At 37.9% G+C, this 18,402-nt stretch overlaps 1 protein-coding gene across 1 annotated transcript in view; it reads left to right on the forward strand.

Moving 5' to 3' along the window:
- LOC150109710 (uncharacterized) overlaps nucleotides 1-18,402 on the forward strand; it is a 493,008-nt gene that overhangs the window by 361,025 nt on the left and 113,581 nt on the right. The window contains exons 18-19 of the mRNA XM_090403026.1: nucleotides 3,312-3,598; nucleotides 5,287-5,342. Of these exons, the coding sequence (XP_090259152.1) occupies nucleotides 3,312-3,598; nucleotides 5,287-5,342 (343 nt within the window). The remainder of the gene's footprint in view (nucleotides 1-3,311; nucleotides 3,599-5,286; nucleotides 5,343-18,402) is intronic.

Consider the following 18,402-nt stretch of genomic DNA (forward strand, 5'->3'; position numbering starts at 1 on the left):
ACTCTGAAACCAGTCAAAGATAGGCTTAGAAAAAGTTCCTCCAGTTGGCAACCAGACTTGAACGTAAGTCTATCTTCGAGTGACCTGGTGCAGAGGATGTAAGTACCAATTCCACTGAGCTGCATTGGCTTTCAGTGTATATGAGAATATGATATAAAAAATCAAAAAAAAATCAAAACATCTATATGAAATAATGATCGTTTCATTAATGGATCAGTCCTTATCTAATATTTTAAATTGTTTGTGAAGATGAAAGTTATTCAATCAATAAACCAAACGTGCACAAAAATATCAATTATTTAAAAAAAAAAAAATTACTCCCTTGTCCTTAAACTTCAAAATTGATGTTTTCCAGTGCAATTTTTGAACAATCCAATTCATCCAGGGCTGCCCCTAGGAATTTTGCCGCCCCGTGCAGTAGCATATTTTGCCGCCTCTTCTCCCTTATTTTTCTTATAGTTCATGCCAACTTTTCCACCCCCAAAAAACTTGCCATCCCGTGCAAATGCACGTCCTTCACCGTCGGTAGAGCCGGCCCTGAATTCAGCAGAGGTTTCTCAAGAGAAACAGAAAACAGCAGCAGTGGTCTTGCACACAATAATTCATCATCATTACTGGTGATGAATTATTATTATTATTACAAGGGCACCTCATGGAGTCTGAAGACTCATTGTTGGAGATCCAAACGATATTGATTGTACCTTTCCTTGAATCCATTAACTCATAAATCACTCGCATCTGACTTTAGCAACCCATTCCATTTATTCACCACTCTCCAAGTGAAAAATTTAGTCCTCACACTCTTGCTAACCACACTCTTATCCAATTTCCATGGATGATTTCTTTCTCCTACCCCCTCTAGCCAGTGCTGAAATATTTCCTCAATATTAATCTTATAAAATCTTTTAAGTAACTTAAATATATCTATCATATCTTCTCGTTATTGCCTACCAACCAACTTTTGCAACCTACACACCTTCAATCTATCCTCAGAGGAAGCATTCCACAGACCACTCACCATCTGAGTCACTTGCTTATTAATCCTTTCCACCATTTCCTCATCCCACAAATACCTGTCATCAGATCTGGGCACAGTAATCCAGATGTGGCCATATTAAGGCTTTATAATGAGGAATGATTGCTACTTATTTCTTCAATAAACAAGTAATCCTGTGAGTTATCTTGGCAATATGCCCTCTAACTAAACTTCATTTCTAAACTTCAAATGTGTGCAAAAATATCAATTATTTGAAAAAAAAAATTTACAGTGTGAAATATATTTATTCCAAAATGCATAACTTTGCATTTCTCTACATTAAACTTCATCATCATTGTCATCAAATTCCTGACATTTACCCTCAAGGGGTGTACAGGATATGATAGTACTACATGAAAAATTTACATCATTACTAACTTCCTATCTATAATTTTCCTCCAAAGCAGTCTGTTACTTGTCAAGACTCCAACATTATCATATCTTATATTTCTATCTTCTAAGGCACTTTTTACTGTATCAATCCACCTATATCTTGGTCTTCCTCTGGGTCATTTCCCTACCAAACTGGCAGAGAACACTTATTTTGCTAATCTTTCCATGCCCATTCTGTTCAAGTGACCAGACCACCTGAGATTAGCTGTGCTAACGCATTCCTGGATGCTGACAATGTCAAGTTCTTTCCTAATATCCTCGTTTTTAATATGATATTGCCATTGATGCCATCTGTTCACGCCTGTAATCTTATATTTCTAATCTTTTTCAGGACTCTCATATCTGTGGTCTCTAGTCTTTGGTCAAATGTTTTACTTCTGACCCAGCTCTCAGATACATAAGTTAAAACTGGTTTGAACACTGTCTTATATACAGCTAATTTAGTGTTACGACTAATTTCTCTCTTATTCCATATGAATTTATTCAGTTGACTTCCTACCATACTTTGTTGATTCTGTTGTCTATTTCCATATTTAATTTACCATCTTCACTAAAAATCATGCCTAAGTAACTGAAATGTTTTACTTGTTCCTCAGGTTCCCCATTCAAAACACAGTTGACATTTTCAATGATTCTACCTATTTTCATTGTCTTTGTCTTTTTATTGTTGACCTTCATATCATATCTATTACAACAGTTATTCAAGTTAGTCCGGGAATCTTGCAAACTTGTAGCAGATTTATTCAGAAGTATAACATCGTCCACATAAAGCAAAGAGCTGACATTAACATCTCCAATTCTGTTATCATGTTTGATACTCAAACATGATAACAGAATGTGATCCATATAGATAATGAATAACAAAGGGGATAATGCACATTCTTGTCTCACACCAGATTTAACATTAAACCATCTTCCTTTACTTCCTTCAATTCTAACTGTTGACTTGCAACTCAAATAAAGACTAAGTATTGCTTGATATAATGCCCCATTGACACCATATAAATGTAGCGTATTGAACTTGGCACCTTGTCATATGCCTTTTCCAGATCTACAAAACTTAAATACAGATCTTCGAGCGAGTTCAGCTCGTTTTCCATGAACGCTTCCGTTGCGGCCGTTACATCATCGTAGGCAGCTAACTAGTAACCTTTGAACTTTTGTTTGCACTTAGATTTACATTCTTACACAGAGTATAATTTTGACATCAATAACTTTAACAATATAATTCAACTTAGACATACAATTTTCTCCTCAACTTTACTTCTTTCTAAGGTAATATTAACAGGTTTTCTTTTATATTTTTCCTTCTTAACTAATAGTACTATCTTATCCTGTATACCCCTTGAGGGTACATGGCAGGAATTTGATGATGATGATGATCAATTAATAGTACTTCTAGTATTTCTAGCACAGAATTGTGTTTCTTGTTAAATCTTGAATGAATGACTTTTGTTGAAAGAGTACCCATTCAAGATCTAACAGTGCGATGGGATCATCCACTGCAGAAGCACTTGGCTTGAACTCCTTGTGCTTCCATCTCAACTTCGTATCACTGATTATTAACCTGGGATGGCTGAATTTGTCAACAATTTGCCAAACAGATGAGGCTGCAAAATGGCATCCTGTCACAACGCCTCTTTCGAACCCTGTCAGTTTCCTTCTCACAGCTATTTCACCTGAACACATTTGCACTGACTTGGGAGCATCACATTCCTCCAATTTTTACAAGCCACCATGAACTCGTGGCTCATTACATGGCACGATGCACCTTGCCCACACATGGAGTAAAATAATAATTAAATGAACTTTGTGTGTGTGTGTGTATGTATGTGTGTATGCATGCATATATATATATATATTTTTTTTTTTTTTAATATAGGAATGCAGCATTTAGAATTAGAAGTTTCTGATAATGAACTGTCAGATGGGGACCTAACTAGGTACGATATCAGTCCTGATGATGATGGTGATGAAAGTAACAAACGATCTACAGTGGAGCGCAAACCTATAAGAGATGATACTTTTGACAAAGCAGTACCACATACAGAATTGTTAGACAGTAGTGCAGCAAAAGCTAAAGCAGAACTTGCTAGCAAAGGCAGCTTAGCAAATCGTCAACCTCCGTCCCTTAGGAAACTTTCCAGTTCGAGTAGCACTGATGACACGGTAAGTTATAAAATGATTTTAAAAAGTTGTTTAGCTGCATGGATTTATTTGTAAGCCTTTCCTTTTTCCTTCATTTCTCCTCTTTATTATATAGAGGGAAGAATCTTTGGACAATATGCTTCTCTCTATCTTCCCCTCTCTCCAGCCAAAAAATTGGGTTGTCAAAGGGGACTTTGAATATTGAGTTTGGAATAATAGAATATTTAACACTGTTTTGGCCAGGTGACATCTCCAGTAAGCAAAGTACTGGTACTGTATTACAGTGGGGTGATGAAATTCATCTACCATCTAGTGATGCTCATAAAGGCTTGGCCATTCCTGAAGGATGTAAATGCCATATGAAGAAGTGAAAATCTTTTGTTAGAATGCGATGATCTTTTGACTGATTTAGGCAGTCTCAAATTGTGATGATCACTGTAAAACATGTACTGCAGCTATTGAAATCATACAATCAACAGTATACCATACTTAATAGTGGCATCATGTACCCCTTTAGGATGGGTGTACTGTCATGTGGTTTGATGTATGAAAGTTTAAAGAGTGCTTAGTGCGTCACGCCCATCTTAATTGGTCAATACAGTTAACGTAGGATTGCTTTGAATACTTTAATTTATCAATTAATATAATTTTAAATATGAAAAGCATAAAGGTCAAAGGAATAATAGCTATGCTCATGCCGTTTACATGGGAAGCACAAAGTGTTTACGCTTCATAGTGAGATTGGACTATCATTGGCAAATACTGGAGGGAGACATGGGGAATTTGAATTTTGATACAATTTTTAAATACAGCCATATAATATGCACAGAAATTGGAAAAAGTAATCACTTGGGAAATTATTATTTTTCCAGATTTAACCAAAGAAAGGCTAAGATAACTTGTTTTACTTACTTATTTATACCCAAGTTCTAACCTTCTTCAACTATAATCATACAATTCAAGAACGCGCTGGCAGAAAATAGGACATTTTCAACACTGATTCCCCATTGTAAATATGGGCAAAAAAGTTATAAATTATTTATAGAATATTATATATTAAAAACTTGTCTATATCAGTGTCCAAAACACGTCAGTTCACACTTCACGCACGTAAAACAGATGAAACACAGAAAACAAAAACCGCAACTCATGACAAATGATAGCATTCAGTTGGATGGTTGACACAACAATTACAACCACTGATTTCTGGGTGCTAATGTTTCAGCGCACACCCTACCTTGCCTTCTGTGCAATTAACTGCAATGCTAAAAATTTGACCCGTTGGCTATTTGTGCATCTGTTCAAAGGAATCAAAGGTGTCTCCCATCGTGACCACACGTGAACTATCAATGCGAATTAATGCAATGTTTGCACATCAAAGTGTCCTCTTCGTGAAGCATTGTTATGCTGTTTAATTTTGGGAATCATACAAAGCCAGGAGAAACAATTAGGAGAGTCTTTAACAAGAATAAGTCTAAAAATATAATATCAGTGATATTGCTCTCCTGAGGGTGTGCACCGTACACCCGGAATATATGCCTCTGATACACTTACCTTGGCATTAACTCTGAATTACATAACAAGAAAATGTAAGATGATGTTGACCAAAAATTTTAACTTATCATCATAAATATGATTTAAGAGATTATGTAAATATATGTTATTTTGGTCAGGTTTTCTTTCATTTTTAATTTATGCATTCATTATAGCCACCACCTGACAGAAGAGAATCAAATATGTGGGAGGATGGAGATAATGATATATGGTATGTATTTGAAAAATTAGTGAACACAAAATTATATATTAAAAATAGATGAAAAACTTTTTTTTGTTGTTACTTAAGAGATTTCCAGATATTTGAAATATTGAGTTTATTGATAAACTGTATATTTTTTTTTTCATCATCATCAAATTCCTGACATGTACCCTCAAGGGTTGTACAGGATACGATAGTACTGCATGAAAAATTTACATAATTACTAACTTCCTATCTACAATTTTCCTCCAAATCAGTCTATTACTTGTCAAGACTCCAATATTATCATTATCATATCTTATATTTCTATCATTTAAGGCACATTGTACCGTATCAATCCATCTATATCTTGGTCTTCCTCTGGGTCGTTTTCCTGCCAAACTGGCAGAGAACACTTGTTTTGCTAATCTTTTTTCTCCCATTCTGTTTAAGTGACCATACCACCTGAGATTAGCTCTGCTAATGCATTCCTGGATGCCAACAATGCCAAGTTCTTTCCTAATATCCTCATTTTTAATATGATATTGCCATCAATGCCATCCATTCACGCTTCTAATCTTTCTCAGGACTCTCATATCTGCAGGTTCTAGTCTTTGGTCAAGTGTTTTACTTCTGACCCAGCTCTCAGATCCAACTCTAATCTTTCTCAGGACTCTCATATCTGAGGGCTCTAGTCTTTGGTCAAGTGTTTTACTTCTGACCCAGCTCTCAGATCCATAAGTTGTATACAAGACAGTGTTCAAACCAATCCATACTGGTTTGAACACTGTCTTGTATACAACTAATTTAGTGTTCTGACTAATTTCTCTCTTATTCCATATGAATTTATTCAATTGACTTCCTACCATAACAGCTTTGTTGATTCTGTTGTCTATTTCCATATTTAATTTACCATTTTCACTAAAAATCGTGCCTAAGTAGCTGAAATGTTTTACTTGTTCCACAGGTTCCCCGTTCACAACACATTTGACATTTTGAACAATTCTACCTATTTTCATTGTCTTTGTCTTTGTAATGCTGACCTTCATACCATATCTATTACAACAGTTATTCAATTTAGTCAGGGAATCTTGCAAACTTGTAACGGATTTATTCAGAAGTATAACATAGTCCACATAAAACAAAGAGCTGACATTAACATCTCCAATTCTGATATCATGTTTAATACCACTTTCCTTCATAAGGTGATCCATATAGATAATGAATAACAAAGGGGATAATGTACATCCTTCAATTCTAACTGCCAACTTACAACTCAAATACAGACTAAGTATTGCTTGATATAATGCCCCATTGACACCATATAACTGTAGCGTATTGAATAGCTTCTCTCTTGGCACCTTGTCATATGCATTTTCCAGATCGACAAAACTTAAATACAGATCTTTGTTATATTCCCATGCTTTCTCGACTATTTGTCATAAAGTGATGATCTGATCCTGACAGCCTCTATTTGGCCTGAATCCAGCTTGTTCTTCACCAAGCTTTTCTTCCACAATACTTCTCAACCGTTTCTCAAGTATACTTGCATATATCTTACCAGGAACACTCAGTAGGGAAATACCTCTGTAATTCTCACATTCAGTTTTATTTCCATTTTCATATATCGGTACCATGAGAGCTCTACTCCAATCATCAGGAATTCGTCCCTCTGTCCATGCCTTCAGAACTATGCAGTGCAGTCACTGCAAGACTTCAGCATTTCTGGTCGAATATCATCTACTCCTGCTGCCTTTCCACGTTTCAAGCCTTTGATGGCTTTTTCTACGTCAAGTATGGATATGTATTCCTGACTGCATGCCTGGTCAGTGTTTTTTACCACTATGCTATCACTGCTTGTTTCATTTAGCAATTTTTCGAAGTAATTACTCCCTACTTCAAGGGTATCTTTTTCTCCTGTTTTCATGTCACCTTTATTCTCTAACTCCTTTTACAGCACTCTTTCCTCCATTTTTAAACTTCTTCAACAACCTCCAGAATATCTTACCACCTTCTTGATATTTATTTTCTATGTTCTTGCCAAAGTCCTCCCGTGACTTTTGTTTAGCTAGTTTTGTACAGTGTTTTGCTTTCTTACATTTGTCTCTGTATTCTCTAAGAGCAAAAGCTGACTTATCTGCCAGGAACTTTTGATATGATTTCTTCTTTTCCTTCACTGCCTCTTTAACTTCCTGTGTCCACCATGGAGTTCTGATTTTTCTATCCTTGCAGACAACCTCACCACATGCCTCTCTGGCTGAATCAGTCAGGGTTTTCTTCGAGGCCTGCCCCTGAATCTCCAAGGTTTGGTTCCTGTTCACAAACTCTTTCATTTTTTGTTCAATAATCTTTGTATATGTTAGTCTACAGTTCACGTCTGAGAGCTGCTCAACTTTTATTTGCTTTAAAACTTTCTTTTCAATATGAAATTCAATTTTATCCTGCTCAATACTAAATAGTGATCACTTCCAATTTCAAATCCTCTGTACACTCTGGTGTCCTGCACCTGGAAGAAAGCATCAATATCAACAATAGCATAGTCAATGAGACTTTTCTTATTCCTTGCCTCTTCTCTCCATGTGAATTTGTGCACATTTTTATGTTGAAACATGGTATTAGTAATAACCAGTCCATGTCCTGAGCAGAAATCCAACAGGTGTTTGCCATTATTATTAGCTTTGCTATTTTCTCCAAATTTTCCCAAAATATTTTTGTATGTCTGACAATCATTTCCTACTCTGCTATTCAGATCCCCAACAAGGACCAACTTTTCCTTTTTCATTGTGTCAGTTGCTTTTTCTGAAGCATCAAAAAATTCCTCCACTTTTACCTTAGCAGAACCTTCTGTGGGACCATAAGCACAAATAAGTCTCATTGTCCAGTTTCCCATTCTCATATTTGCCCACATCACTCTACTTGAGACTGCCTGCCATTCAAGAAGATTAGCCTCGTATTTTGTGTTGAATATTTTGGCTACATCTTCTTTTCCTTGATTGTCATTGCCTGAATATAACATTTTGTATTTATTGCTCAGAAAGATCTCACCAGTTTTTGTCTTTTTTGTTTCAGTTACCCCTATTATGTCGATCTGGTACTTATCTAATTCCTCAATTAGCTCCATTTCTTTGCCATTCAGCCTTCCTATGTTGATAGTACTGATCTTTAACTCTAGTGATGTTGAGTTGGGAAAAAATTAGCAGCAGTATATCACATTGATGTAACTGTACTCCAGGAGGTTGACGAAGCCAGAGATTTGGGTATGTTAGTGGATAGGGAGTTGAAATTTAGGGGACACATAGCAAAAATGGCTAAATCAGGTCATCAGTTTGTTACTGAAGAATACTTTCACGAGCAGAGATAAGTGGGTTATTGCCCCTCTTTATCAAGCCTTGATAAGAGGGGCAATAACCCATCTTGACTACTGTGCCCTGATCTGGGCACAGTAGTCAAGATGGGTTATTCAAGAAGAAGGCCAGAATTAGTCAAGAAGAAACCCAGGCACCTGGGTTTCTTCTTGATGGGGAGGAGGTAGAGAGGATCCAGAGATGAGTGACCAAGATGATAGCTGGTCTATGGAATGATGGAATGAACCTTATGAGAACAGGTTAAAGATCTGTGGGTTACAGAAATTGGTTGATAAGCGGAAAAGGGGTGATATGATCGAGACATTCAAATTACTGAAGGGTTTTAACAAGATTAATTCAGAGGAAATTTTTCAGAACAGGTAGCTGGAAAACAAGTTCTGCAAATAGATCAAGAATATAGCTGTGTGTGTGTGTAGTCCAATCTTTCTCTTTCCTCTCCCTTGTCATAATTACTATCTTGAACAATTGGAACATCAACCATTTGTCTTCAGCTATCTCTCTCTCTCTCTCTCTGTTTGCTGTGTCTATATTCAAATCAAAATTGGTAATATAAAATTTACCATGAAAAAAATAATCAGTTATCCTTTATAGATGTTCTTTTTACCCAAACAAGAGATGGTATCTGAATCCTATCAGTATGCCGCAAGCCTGTGCTCATAGACAGAAGAATTCAGCACATGATCCATCACAGAAATATGACATTGTGAAAACATTGTTAAGCAGAGCCCATTCAGTCCACAGACTTAGCTTTACAGCAAGAATAGAATGCTGCACAGTTTTGAGTAACCCAAAACATTGGCAGTGCATTGAACTAAGAACAATGGGAAATTTAAAAATCTTTTATTCTAACTATATACTTTAACAAAAGTTATCTTTTTAAATGGAGCCACATGTGTACTAGATTTAAATTATAATACAGGTGAGTGATACATGGGGATCGCGTTCTCCAGAATCACCGCGTGATTTTGGAAAAAAATACGCAAAGCAGGAGAGTTATATAGTGGGATAATAGAGTTCGCATTCCCAAGCAGTCTAGATTTCAAACTTTCAAGATTAATTTAATTGAACATGCACCTATCTTTTATACATGTTAAGGCATAAGAGTATTAAATAAAATGTTCAGTACATATCAGACAAATAACTCAAAGTAGTTCTTCATTTTCAAGATTCGTTGTGCAACTCTCCCAAAATAATATTAACGGAAAATCTGATGTCATCAGATTTTCAAATTTGAAACAGGCAATCTTGCCTTTACGTATCCCTTCAGTGACTGTAGGTTTTCTTAGTGATACAATGAGAGATCTTATTTTGTAATCCTGGAATCATCTCAAAAGCAATGTGCAGAGGTCTTTGGCTGCTTTGAACCTAATTACTGTCTTATCTTCGATTAATATGTAGGTACGACTGGGAATACACTTCTGAAGCAGGCTGGTTTCATCTAAGTTAAACACTTCCTTTTGTGTATAACCTCCTTCTGCTATTTTTACTTTGAAGAGATCACAAAATTCTTTGTGATCTGTAGTTGCAACCTTACCAGTCATTTTGAAATTGCAGAATTGCACAGTGAAACTAATAGTAATCGAACCATCTATTACTTGCAGCAAAAAGCATCAGTTGCTTTCATCTTTTGTCAGATTTTAATATTTACAGATAAACACAATAAGGTGCATGCACAGAAACTTCCTCGGCCTTGAATAGGAAGCAGTTATAGTCTTTGACTACCGAAATAAAACCACGTATTTGCAAAAATACGGATTGCAAAAGTGTGTATAATGAGAGTTACCTGTATTGTTAGTATTGTTGTCATTTGGAACTGCAGCCAAAGCAGTTAAGGTTATGAGACTAGTGTATTGTGTCTGTTAATTGCCTATCTTCTGTCTGACTGTCAGTACAGCCATTCCTTGACTTACAATGGTTTGTTCCGATGCTCCTGTCATAAGTTGGAAATCACAATGTGTGCGTATGTGTGTATACACACACACACACACACACACACACACACACATACTATTTTCACTTTCATTCCTAATTCAATGATCATCTCTTTCTTTTTCACACCACTAGATGAATCTCATTTTCATTTGATAGCCATTTTCACAATAAATACCAAAAAAATCACAAATGAAAAGATCTTATCCATACAGCGGAGTGGCCATCATTAGACTTTATGACCTCGTGACCAATGTCGAAAATAATATAATAAGATTAACATGCCTGCCACAATGAGGAACAAATCGTCTTGACCTTGTGGCATGTGTGTGTCACAAGATCAAAATGATTTTTGTTTCAATCGCTTCCATCAAACCTATCATGTTGATAGGGGAAAATCTGTTTCAGGACACAATGGAAACCAGTTAAGTTTTAAAGAAAATTCTTTATTTAGTATATTTAAACTGTTAAGTTTGTGATCCTTGTAAACTTCATAAGAGAATTTACTTGATCACAATTTAACAAGTAGAAACCTTAATGAGAAAATAGTGCTTGCATCTATAAATGAAATAAATATATTGAAAAGAATAATTGTTAACTAGTATAAGAACATTGATTGTATAATATTAAAAAATGAGATAATTAATTAACAATATTTAGTTATAATGCCTCAGGGGCTCACTTTAGTGAGTACGGGCGTGGCAAACCCGAAGTACCTGATGCTAGACCATGCCTTGCTTCATGTAATATACATCTGTTATATTATCTGTAGACTGGTCCCTCGTCTTCCTCCCTTGCTTCTTTCTTCTCTTCTTGCTCCTTCCCCCGAATGCTATTAGAGTATTCGAGGGGAATATTTCCTATTTTGCTGTGTCATTTCGTCTTGTGCTAACAGGACATTGTAACATGATCAGATCATCAAAAAATGTTCATACTGCATCGTCTGTCGCGCAGGTTACCAAGGGACGCATTCGGGTTTTAGGCAGAGGGACCCGTTCAAAAAATATGTTACAGTCTCCCTTATACACCACTCTTCAGCACTCTGCTAGAGGAAACTCCATCAATGTGCCTGCTAGCCGTTTGGGGAGGTGTTTAGGAGCAGCACAAAGAAATGCTTCTGCAAAAGGATGGAAATGGCAACGACAACGGCATCAGACTATGGCTTTAGGTGACTGGAACATCTTCTCTCTGACAGGAAAGGAGTTGGAACTAGTCGAAGAAGCCAAGTGCTACTGGCTAGACTTAGTTGGGCTTTCTTCGACCAAAAGGAGAGGCTCTGGAACTGTCGACCTGGATAAGGGGGTGGAAGCTCTACTACTCTGGTGTGAGCCCAACAATGTCTGCTCAGGCGGGTGTGGGGATACTTCAGATGAAAAACCATGATTTGGCTGTGGTGCAAGCCTATGCACCTAATCTGGAGTCAGAATACTCTTCCTTCCTAGAGGAAGTGGATGCTGCTTTTGACAGGGTGGCAGACATGGAATCAGTCCTGCTAATGGGTGACTTCAATGCACGTTGGAACAGATGACCAGACATGGAGGGGTGTGGTTGGGAGGAACGGCACCCCTGACCTTAACACAAATGGGTTGAAATTATTGGACTTCTGCTGTACTAGCAGCTTGTTCATAATGAATACCTTCTTCCAGCACCGAGAAGTCCATAAGTATACCTGGTACAGGGATACACTAGAACAAAGGTCTCTGATCGACTTCTTTATAGTCTCAGCAGATCTATTTTCCTTAGTGTTGGACGTTCGTGTGAGAAGAGGGGGCAGAACTGTCAACTGACCACCACCTTGTTGTGTGCACTCTATGGCTTCAGAAACCAGATGCTACCATCACTGCTGGTAGGCCTAAGCAGCTATACCACGTGAAATAGGAGGCAGTGAGGAAAAATTTTGCAGATGGCCTTTCTTTCAGGTTCAAAGAGATTCCCAAGCATACTGCAGCTGTTCAGGAGGAGTGGAAGCTGTTCAGAACAGTTGTCACTATCTCTGCACTCTCATGCTATGGCAGAAAGCGGCTTGGCGTGGCAACGGGCAGTGAGAAAAGGACACCTCGATGGAACCAAGAATTCCAAAAAACTGTCTGGGCAAGAAAGGAGTCCTACCTAACATGGCTTAAGGTCAGATCACCAGAGATGCGTTTGCGGTATGCTGAGGCACGAAAAGCTGCTGCTGAGGCAGTAAAGACAGCAAAGTCTTTACTGCCTCAGCAAAAATCTTTCTCCAGAGAGACTTTCTCCTTAAAAAAAATCTTTCTCCAAAGGCTTAGGAATCCTTTGGAGAAAGATTAGACTCATCCTATGCAAATGCAAACAAAGTATTCTGGCAGACCATCCGCCGCCTTCGAGGGAGAAAATCATGCACAGCAAGGGCAATTAAGGCCTCTGAATGTACACTTTTAACAACCGAGAAGGATATCCTCCACAGATGGAGGGAATACTTTGAGAGCCTTCTTAACTAGGGTGGACCAGCAGTTGTGGACATCCAAGAGGTGCAGATCGGGGCAATTACTAGTCTCACAGCAGAAGAGGTCCATTTAGCAATAAAATCGCTGAAATCGGGCAAGGCTGCTGGCAATGATGAAATTCGGCCCGAAATGCTAAAAGCCTTAAATCGAGACGGTGTTCTCTGGCTGACTCGAGTGTGTCAGGCTGCTTGGATATCTAGACAAGCACCAAAGCAATGGCAGACAGGCATAATAATACCAGTCTTCAAGAAGGGAGACTAGAAGGATTGCAGTAATTATTGTGGCATCTCTCTGCTCAGTCCTGCCTGGGAAAGTGTATGCTAGGTGCTTGGAAAGACAGTGCAGGAGCATAGTTGAGTGAAAGTTCCAGGAAGAACAATGTGGCTTTCGTCCTCGTAGAAGCACAACTGACCAAATCTCTTCACTTTAAGGCAAGTCTTTGAGAAATCTTGGGAATATGCTAAGAATGTCTACACGTGTTTTGTGGACTTGGAGAAGGCATTTGACCGGGTTCCTCTGGATAAGCTTTGGCATGTAGTACAGGAGTATGGAGTGGATGGCCAACTATTAGCTGCCATCAAGTCCCTGTATGAATGCCCAGAGTTTTGTGTCAGGGTAAACAGCACAAAGTCTGAACCTTTCACAGTCTCCATTGGCTTCTGCCAAGGATGTGTTCTGTCACCCCTCCTTTTCAAAATATTTATGGACTGGATTGGAAGATGTAGCATTGGACGTCTGCTTTTTGCAGATGACCTAGTTCTGCTTAGCTCTTCCACAGATGACCTCCAGCAGACCCTGGATAGGTTTGTAGCTGTTTGTGCAGACGCTGGAATGAAGATCAGTGTAGCCAAAACTGAAACATTTGTGGTCTCAAGACAACCATCCCAGTGCACTCTATATGTAAGTGGAGTCCCAATGAGGCAGGTGGAGAAGTTTAAATACCTTGGGTCCATATTTACGAGTGATGGAAAATGGGGGTAGAGCTAGATACTCGAATTGGCTTAGCAAGCTCAATATTGTATTAGCTTGGCTGTTCGGTAGTATTGAAGCGAGAGTTAAGCCAGAAGGCAAAGCTGGCTGTCTTCAATATAGTCTATGTCTCCATCCTCACCTGTGGTCATGAGAGTTGGGTAATGACCGAAAGAATGCAGATACGAATCCAAGTGGCTGAAATGGGGTTCCTTCGAGAGGTTGCAGGGCTGACAAGACTCGACAGAGTCAGAAGCTCTGCAATTCGGGAAACCCTCAATACTCAACCGCTGCTTCTTTGTGTTGAGAGATCACAGTTACGTTGGTACGGGCACCTGGTCAGAATGCCACAAGAGAGGCCCCCTCAGCAGGCCCTCTTTGCCAAACCAGAGGGCGGGAGGCCACGTGGAAGGCCAAGGAATGCAGATACGAATCCAAGTGGCTGAAATGAGGTTCCTTCGAGGGGTTGCAGGGCTGACAAGACTCGACAGAGTCAGAAGCTCTGCAATTCGGGAAACCCTCAATACTCAACCGCTGCTTCTTCGTGTTGAGAGATCACAGTTACGTTGGTACGGGCACCTGGTCAGAATGCCACAAGAGAGGCTCCCTCAGCAGGCCCTCTTTGCCAAACCAGAGGGCAGGAGGCCAAGGACTCGCTGGATAGATTATCCAAAACCTTGGGTGGACACGTTTGGGAATCCCACCAGAACTCCCGAGCTTGGTGGCAAAGGATCGTGACCATTGGAAGTTCCTCTTGCAGCTGTTGCCCCCACAACCCAATTTGGAAAGGTGGGCCTTGAAGATGTATGTATTTAGTTATAAGAAATTTGCATGTAAAAAGCTTGCTTATTATACACTTGAAACTAGAGATTGTAAGTTATGCTAATTCTTAGAAAAATAGGTGAGCTGATAGAGTTTGATAAAGCTGACTCATAGGGTTACCTAGAACTAAAGCCCAAGGTCACGGTCTCCAATTTAAACACAGCCGCGGGTCAGTCGTGTGCTCACGGCCCACCAAAGGTAGAAACTTTAGCAGGGAGACGCTGCCCTAACAGGTTACGAGAAACGTATCATGATATCGTGTCAGAAGAAAATTAATTGCAGGAGGTGTCGGTACGGTCATAATATAAAAGGGTTAGGGAACCCCTACCCCCACAAGGTCTTTTGCCAGTTTCCGTTTGGAGGTTACCTTATGAGTTTCCTGAGTGATGATCAGTAGCCCTCCCACACGTCCGCCACGACATGGAATATTAGTAAGTGGGATTTTAGGTCCCATTTTCCTACCATCAAGAACAATGGCCACGACATGGTCGGGAAGAAAGGTATTTACTGTATACTAAGCCAACCCTGGTCTAAAGGAAGGAGATCATTAATAGAAATTGTGGATATCCTCATGGTGAATCTGATGACTGCAGAACAGCAGATAGATCTTGTTTCCTTAGAGAAGCCTGATATGGTGTAACCGTGGTGGCCCTCATGATCTGAAGTACCCCAAATATGTCCCACTACAGAAGGAATATTTCTTCAGGAATCGCAGACAAGTAACGTCTAGTAGAAGAGCTTCATCAAATGGTATTGTGAAAGATTTTATGTTAATTCTGTTAATTTAATGTGGCTGTAATTGTAGTTCATATTACTAAGCAGTTTGAAGGACTTGAATGAGACTTTAGCTCACTTGATAGTATAGAGAAAGAGGGAATTAGTTTATCAGCATTATTGAACTAGCGATAGTGTGTATTGACACTAGTATATGTAATTTACCCTTAACTGAGAAAGGTCAAAAGAATTGAATGTGGCGTTCATTGTAGCAACGGAATTGCTAAGCCCACATAACTCTTGTAAAATTAATGTGTGTAATCCATTTGTGTCTAATTGAATTATTGTGTCATATTATTGTGCTTAAGCAGGTGAAAGATTTAAGCCAACTTAATCATTGACGGGAAAGCCCTTTATCTTTTGTGTGTAGAGTCCTTTGTGGAGGCATAACAGTTTACCCCACGTGCTAGTGTAAATTTTTCATTTTTGTATTTTTCTAGACTTATTAACATTTTATTAATTTAGTATTGAATTGGAGTGTTTAGAATTTAAACTTTTGCTTATCAAATATTCAGTTGTCTGAGATTGCCATTCAGTGCACCACTTGTTATAACATACGAACTTAGGCACGGGGGGGGGGGGGGGGGGGGGAGAAGAAAAGTTAAGTTACGAGATCAAGGTTATGACTGCATGATTATTTCACTTCTAGACTTATTTAGGAATTGCTTATTGTTTTAAATTTCTTTATGAATTAAATGTCCTAAATGGCACAGCTTAAAAAAAATAAATGTTTTAGGATACTAAGAAGAGCAAGAGCTTAGATTTCTAGTACGGAGGTGACGATACACGAAGAGAAAAGGGATAAGATATATAAAGTAAAGTATAAGGGAAATATATATTTAAACAAGAATGGGACACAACAAAACTAACTAGCCTGCACATGGCATTTATTGCTATAAGCCTTGTGGCCTTTCATGTGTGGGAGTGATATTTAAAAAAAATAATAGTAATAAAGTAATAATATTATATTGGTAGCTTAGTATTGGAAAAAAAAATACCCTCTATAGTGAAAAACATCCTCCCACCTCAGTAAACATCATACTGTATCAAATCAAGGCACATCCTCCTCCCCCCCCACTTTCCACAGACATACTGCACAGCTGCAAGCCAAAAAAAAAAGTGCAGTAGAAATTTTCTTATAGCACTAAATATGTTGCAGATGTATTTTTAACAATGGAATAGCTATGACATATGTATAAGTGGTGATAAGTTTTTACATATATTGTAAGTCAAAGAATGGCTATTAGTTAAACAAAGCTCCTGCCCTTTTTGTCATAGCACACAGTGAAAAGTCAGCCAAACTCCACATTAACCACAAATGAAGATAAGCATCATCATCATTGCCATTAAAAGTATCAATGGAAAAGAAGTCAGACTGGTAAAAGAACAACTAGAGAAGTACCAATGGAAGAATTAATGGAAGAATTTTTTTGAGTCATTAGAGAAGACAGTTGATGTAAAGTAAAACAAAAAAGCTTATCTTTGGTAGAGATTCAAATAGAGTAGGAAAATGATGCCAGATATATAGAAACATTTTGGGAAAATCTGAACAAAAGGGCATAGCTACCTACAAGATTTCTACTTGTGACATGGAGTAATCATTACTGACACCATGTTCCAGCATAAAGACATGCACAAAATTACATGAAGAGAAGACACAAGAATAAAAAAAAAAGTTTCACCGACTGGGCTATTATTGATAGCAGTATCTTCATGCTGGTTTGGAACATGAGAATATACAGATTTGAAATGGGAAGTGATCACTATTTAGTTTAAAGCAGGATGAAACTGAATATCATATTGAAAGAAAATTATGTAACACAAACAGAGATGAACTGTAGACTTGAATATAAAAATATAATGAAAGAGTTTCAGAAACAAGAACAAAACCTTGGAGTCATCTCAATGACAAACACAGAACAAACATTGGCTAAGCTAAGGAGTATGTGGTGCTGTTGTCTACAAGAATAGAAAATGGAACTCCATAATGAGCTTAGGAAGTTTGAATAAAAAATGAAATAAGAAAGCTTAGCTAAGTGAAAAGTAGCTAAAACAAAAGTCATGGGACAGACGTTGGTAAAAATATAGAAGACAAAATCATAACTTGGTAAAATGATGTCCTTGAGTCCATTAAAAAGTTCAGAAATTGATGAAAGAGTAATGTTAAAGGAATAGAAGATGATATAAAGGCAGTATAAAAACTAAAGATAAAGTTATTCTGCATGTTTGAAATAATTATTTTGAAAGATGTCAAATGAAGCATGCACTGGTCAAATATCATCCTCCAGTTACTTTTCCACATTTCAGAAATCACGTTGCATCAACCCAGTGGAAGACCAAGCTTCCTCTGGGTTGATATAATTAGAAGTGCTTATAAGATCAAAATATAAGTTCTAACAATACTGGAATAAAGACAAAGATGTAGATGTGATTCACTGACAGCAACCAATGATGTATTTTGTCCTATTTGCCTCTATCTCATACCAGACAACATCAAATGAACAATCTCCTACAAACCTAGAATCCTTCTTCTGTTTTTGTTGGTTTCAGCTATCATCAGCAGTACCTCTCCTTGTGTCATTTTCTCTCTATCCTCCCTGAAAATACAGTACACCTTACATTTTATCCCTATAACTATGTAACTATATCCTTTCTTTTAATCTTACACGGTGATCCAAATGCATTTTTGAAAATTATGGAGACAACTACCGTGTTTGAATAAAAACTTTAGTTTAATATAACTAAAATCTGCATTCGACA

Source organism: Typopeltis vanoorti, chromosome 2 (assembly GCF_054136105.1).
Source record: "Typopeltis vanoorti isolate ZY-2024b chromosome 2, IOZ_Tvanoo_1.0, whole genome shotgun sequence".
Lineage (NCBI taxonomy): Eukaryota > Metazoa > Arthropoda > Arachnida > Uropygi > Thelyphonidae > Typopeltis > Typopeltis vanoorti.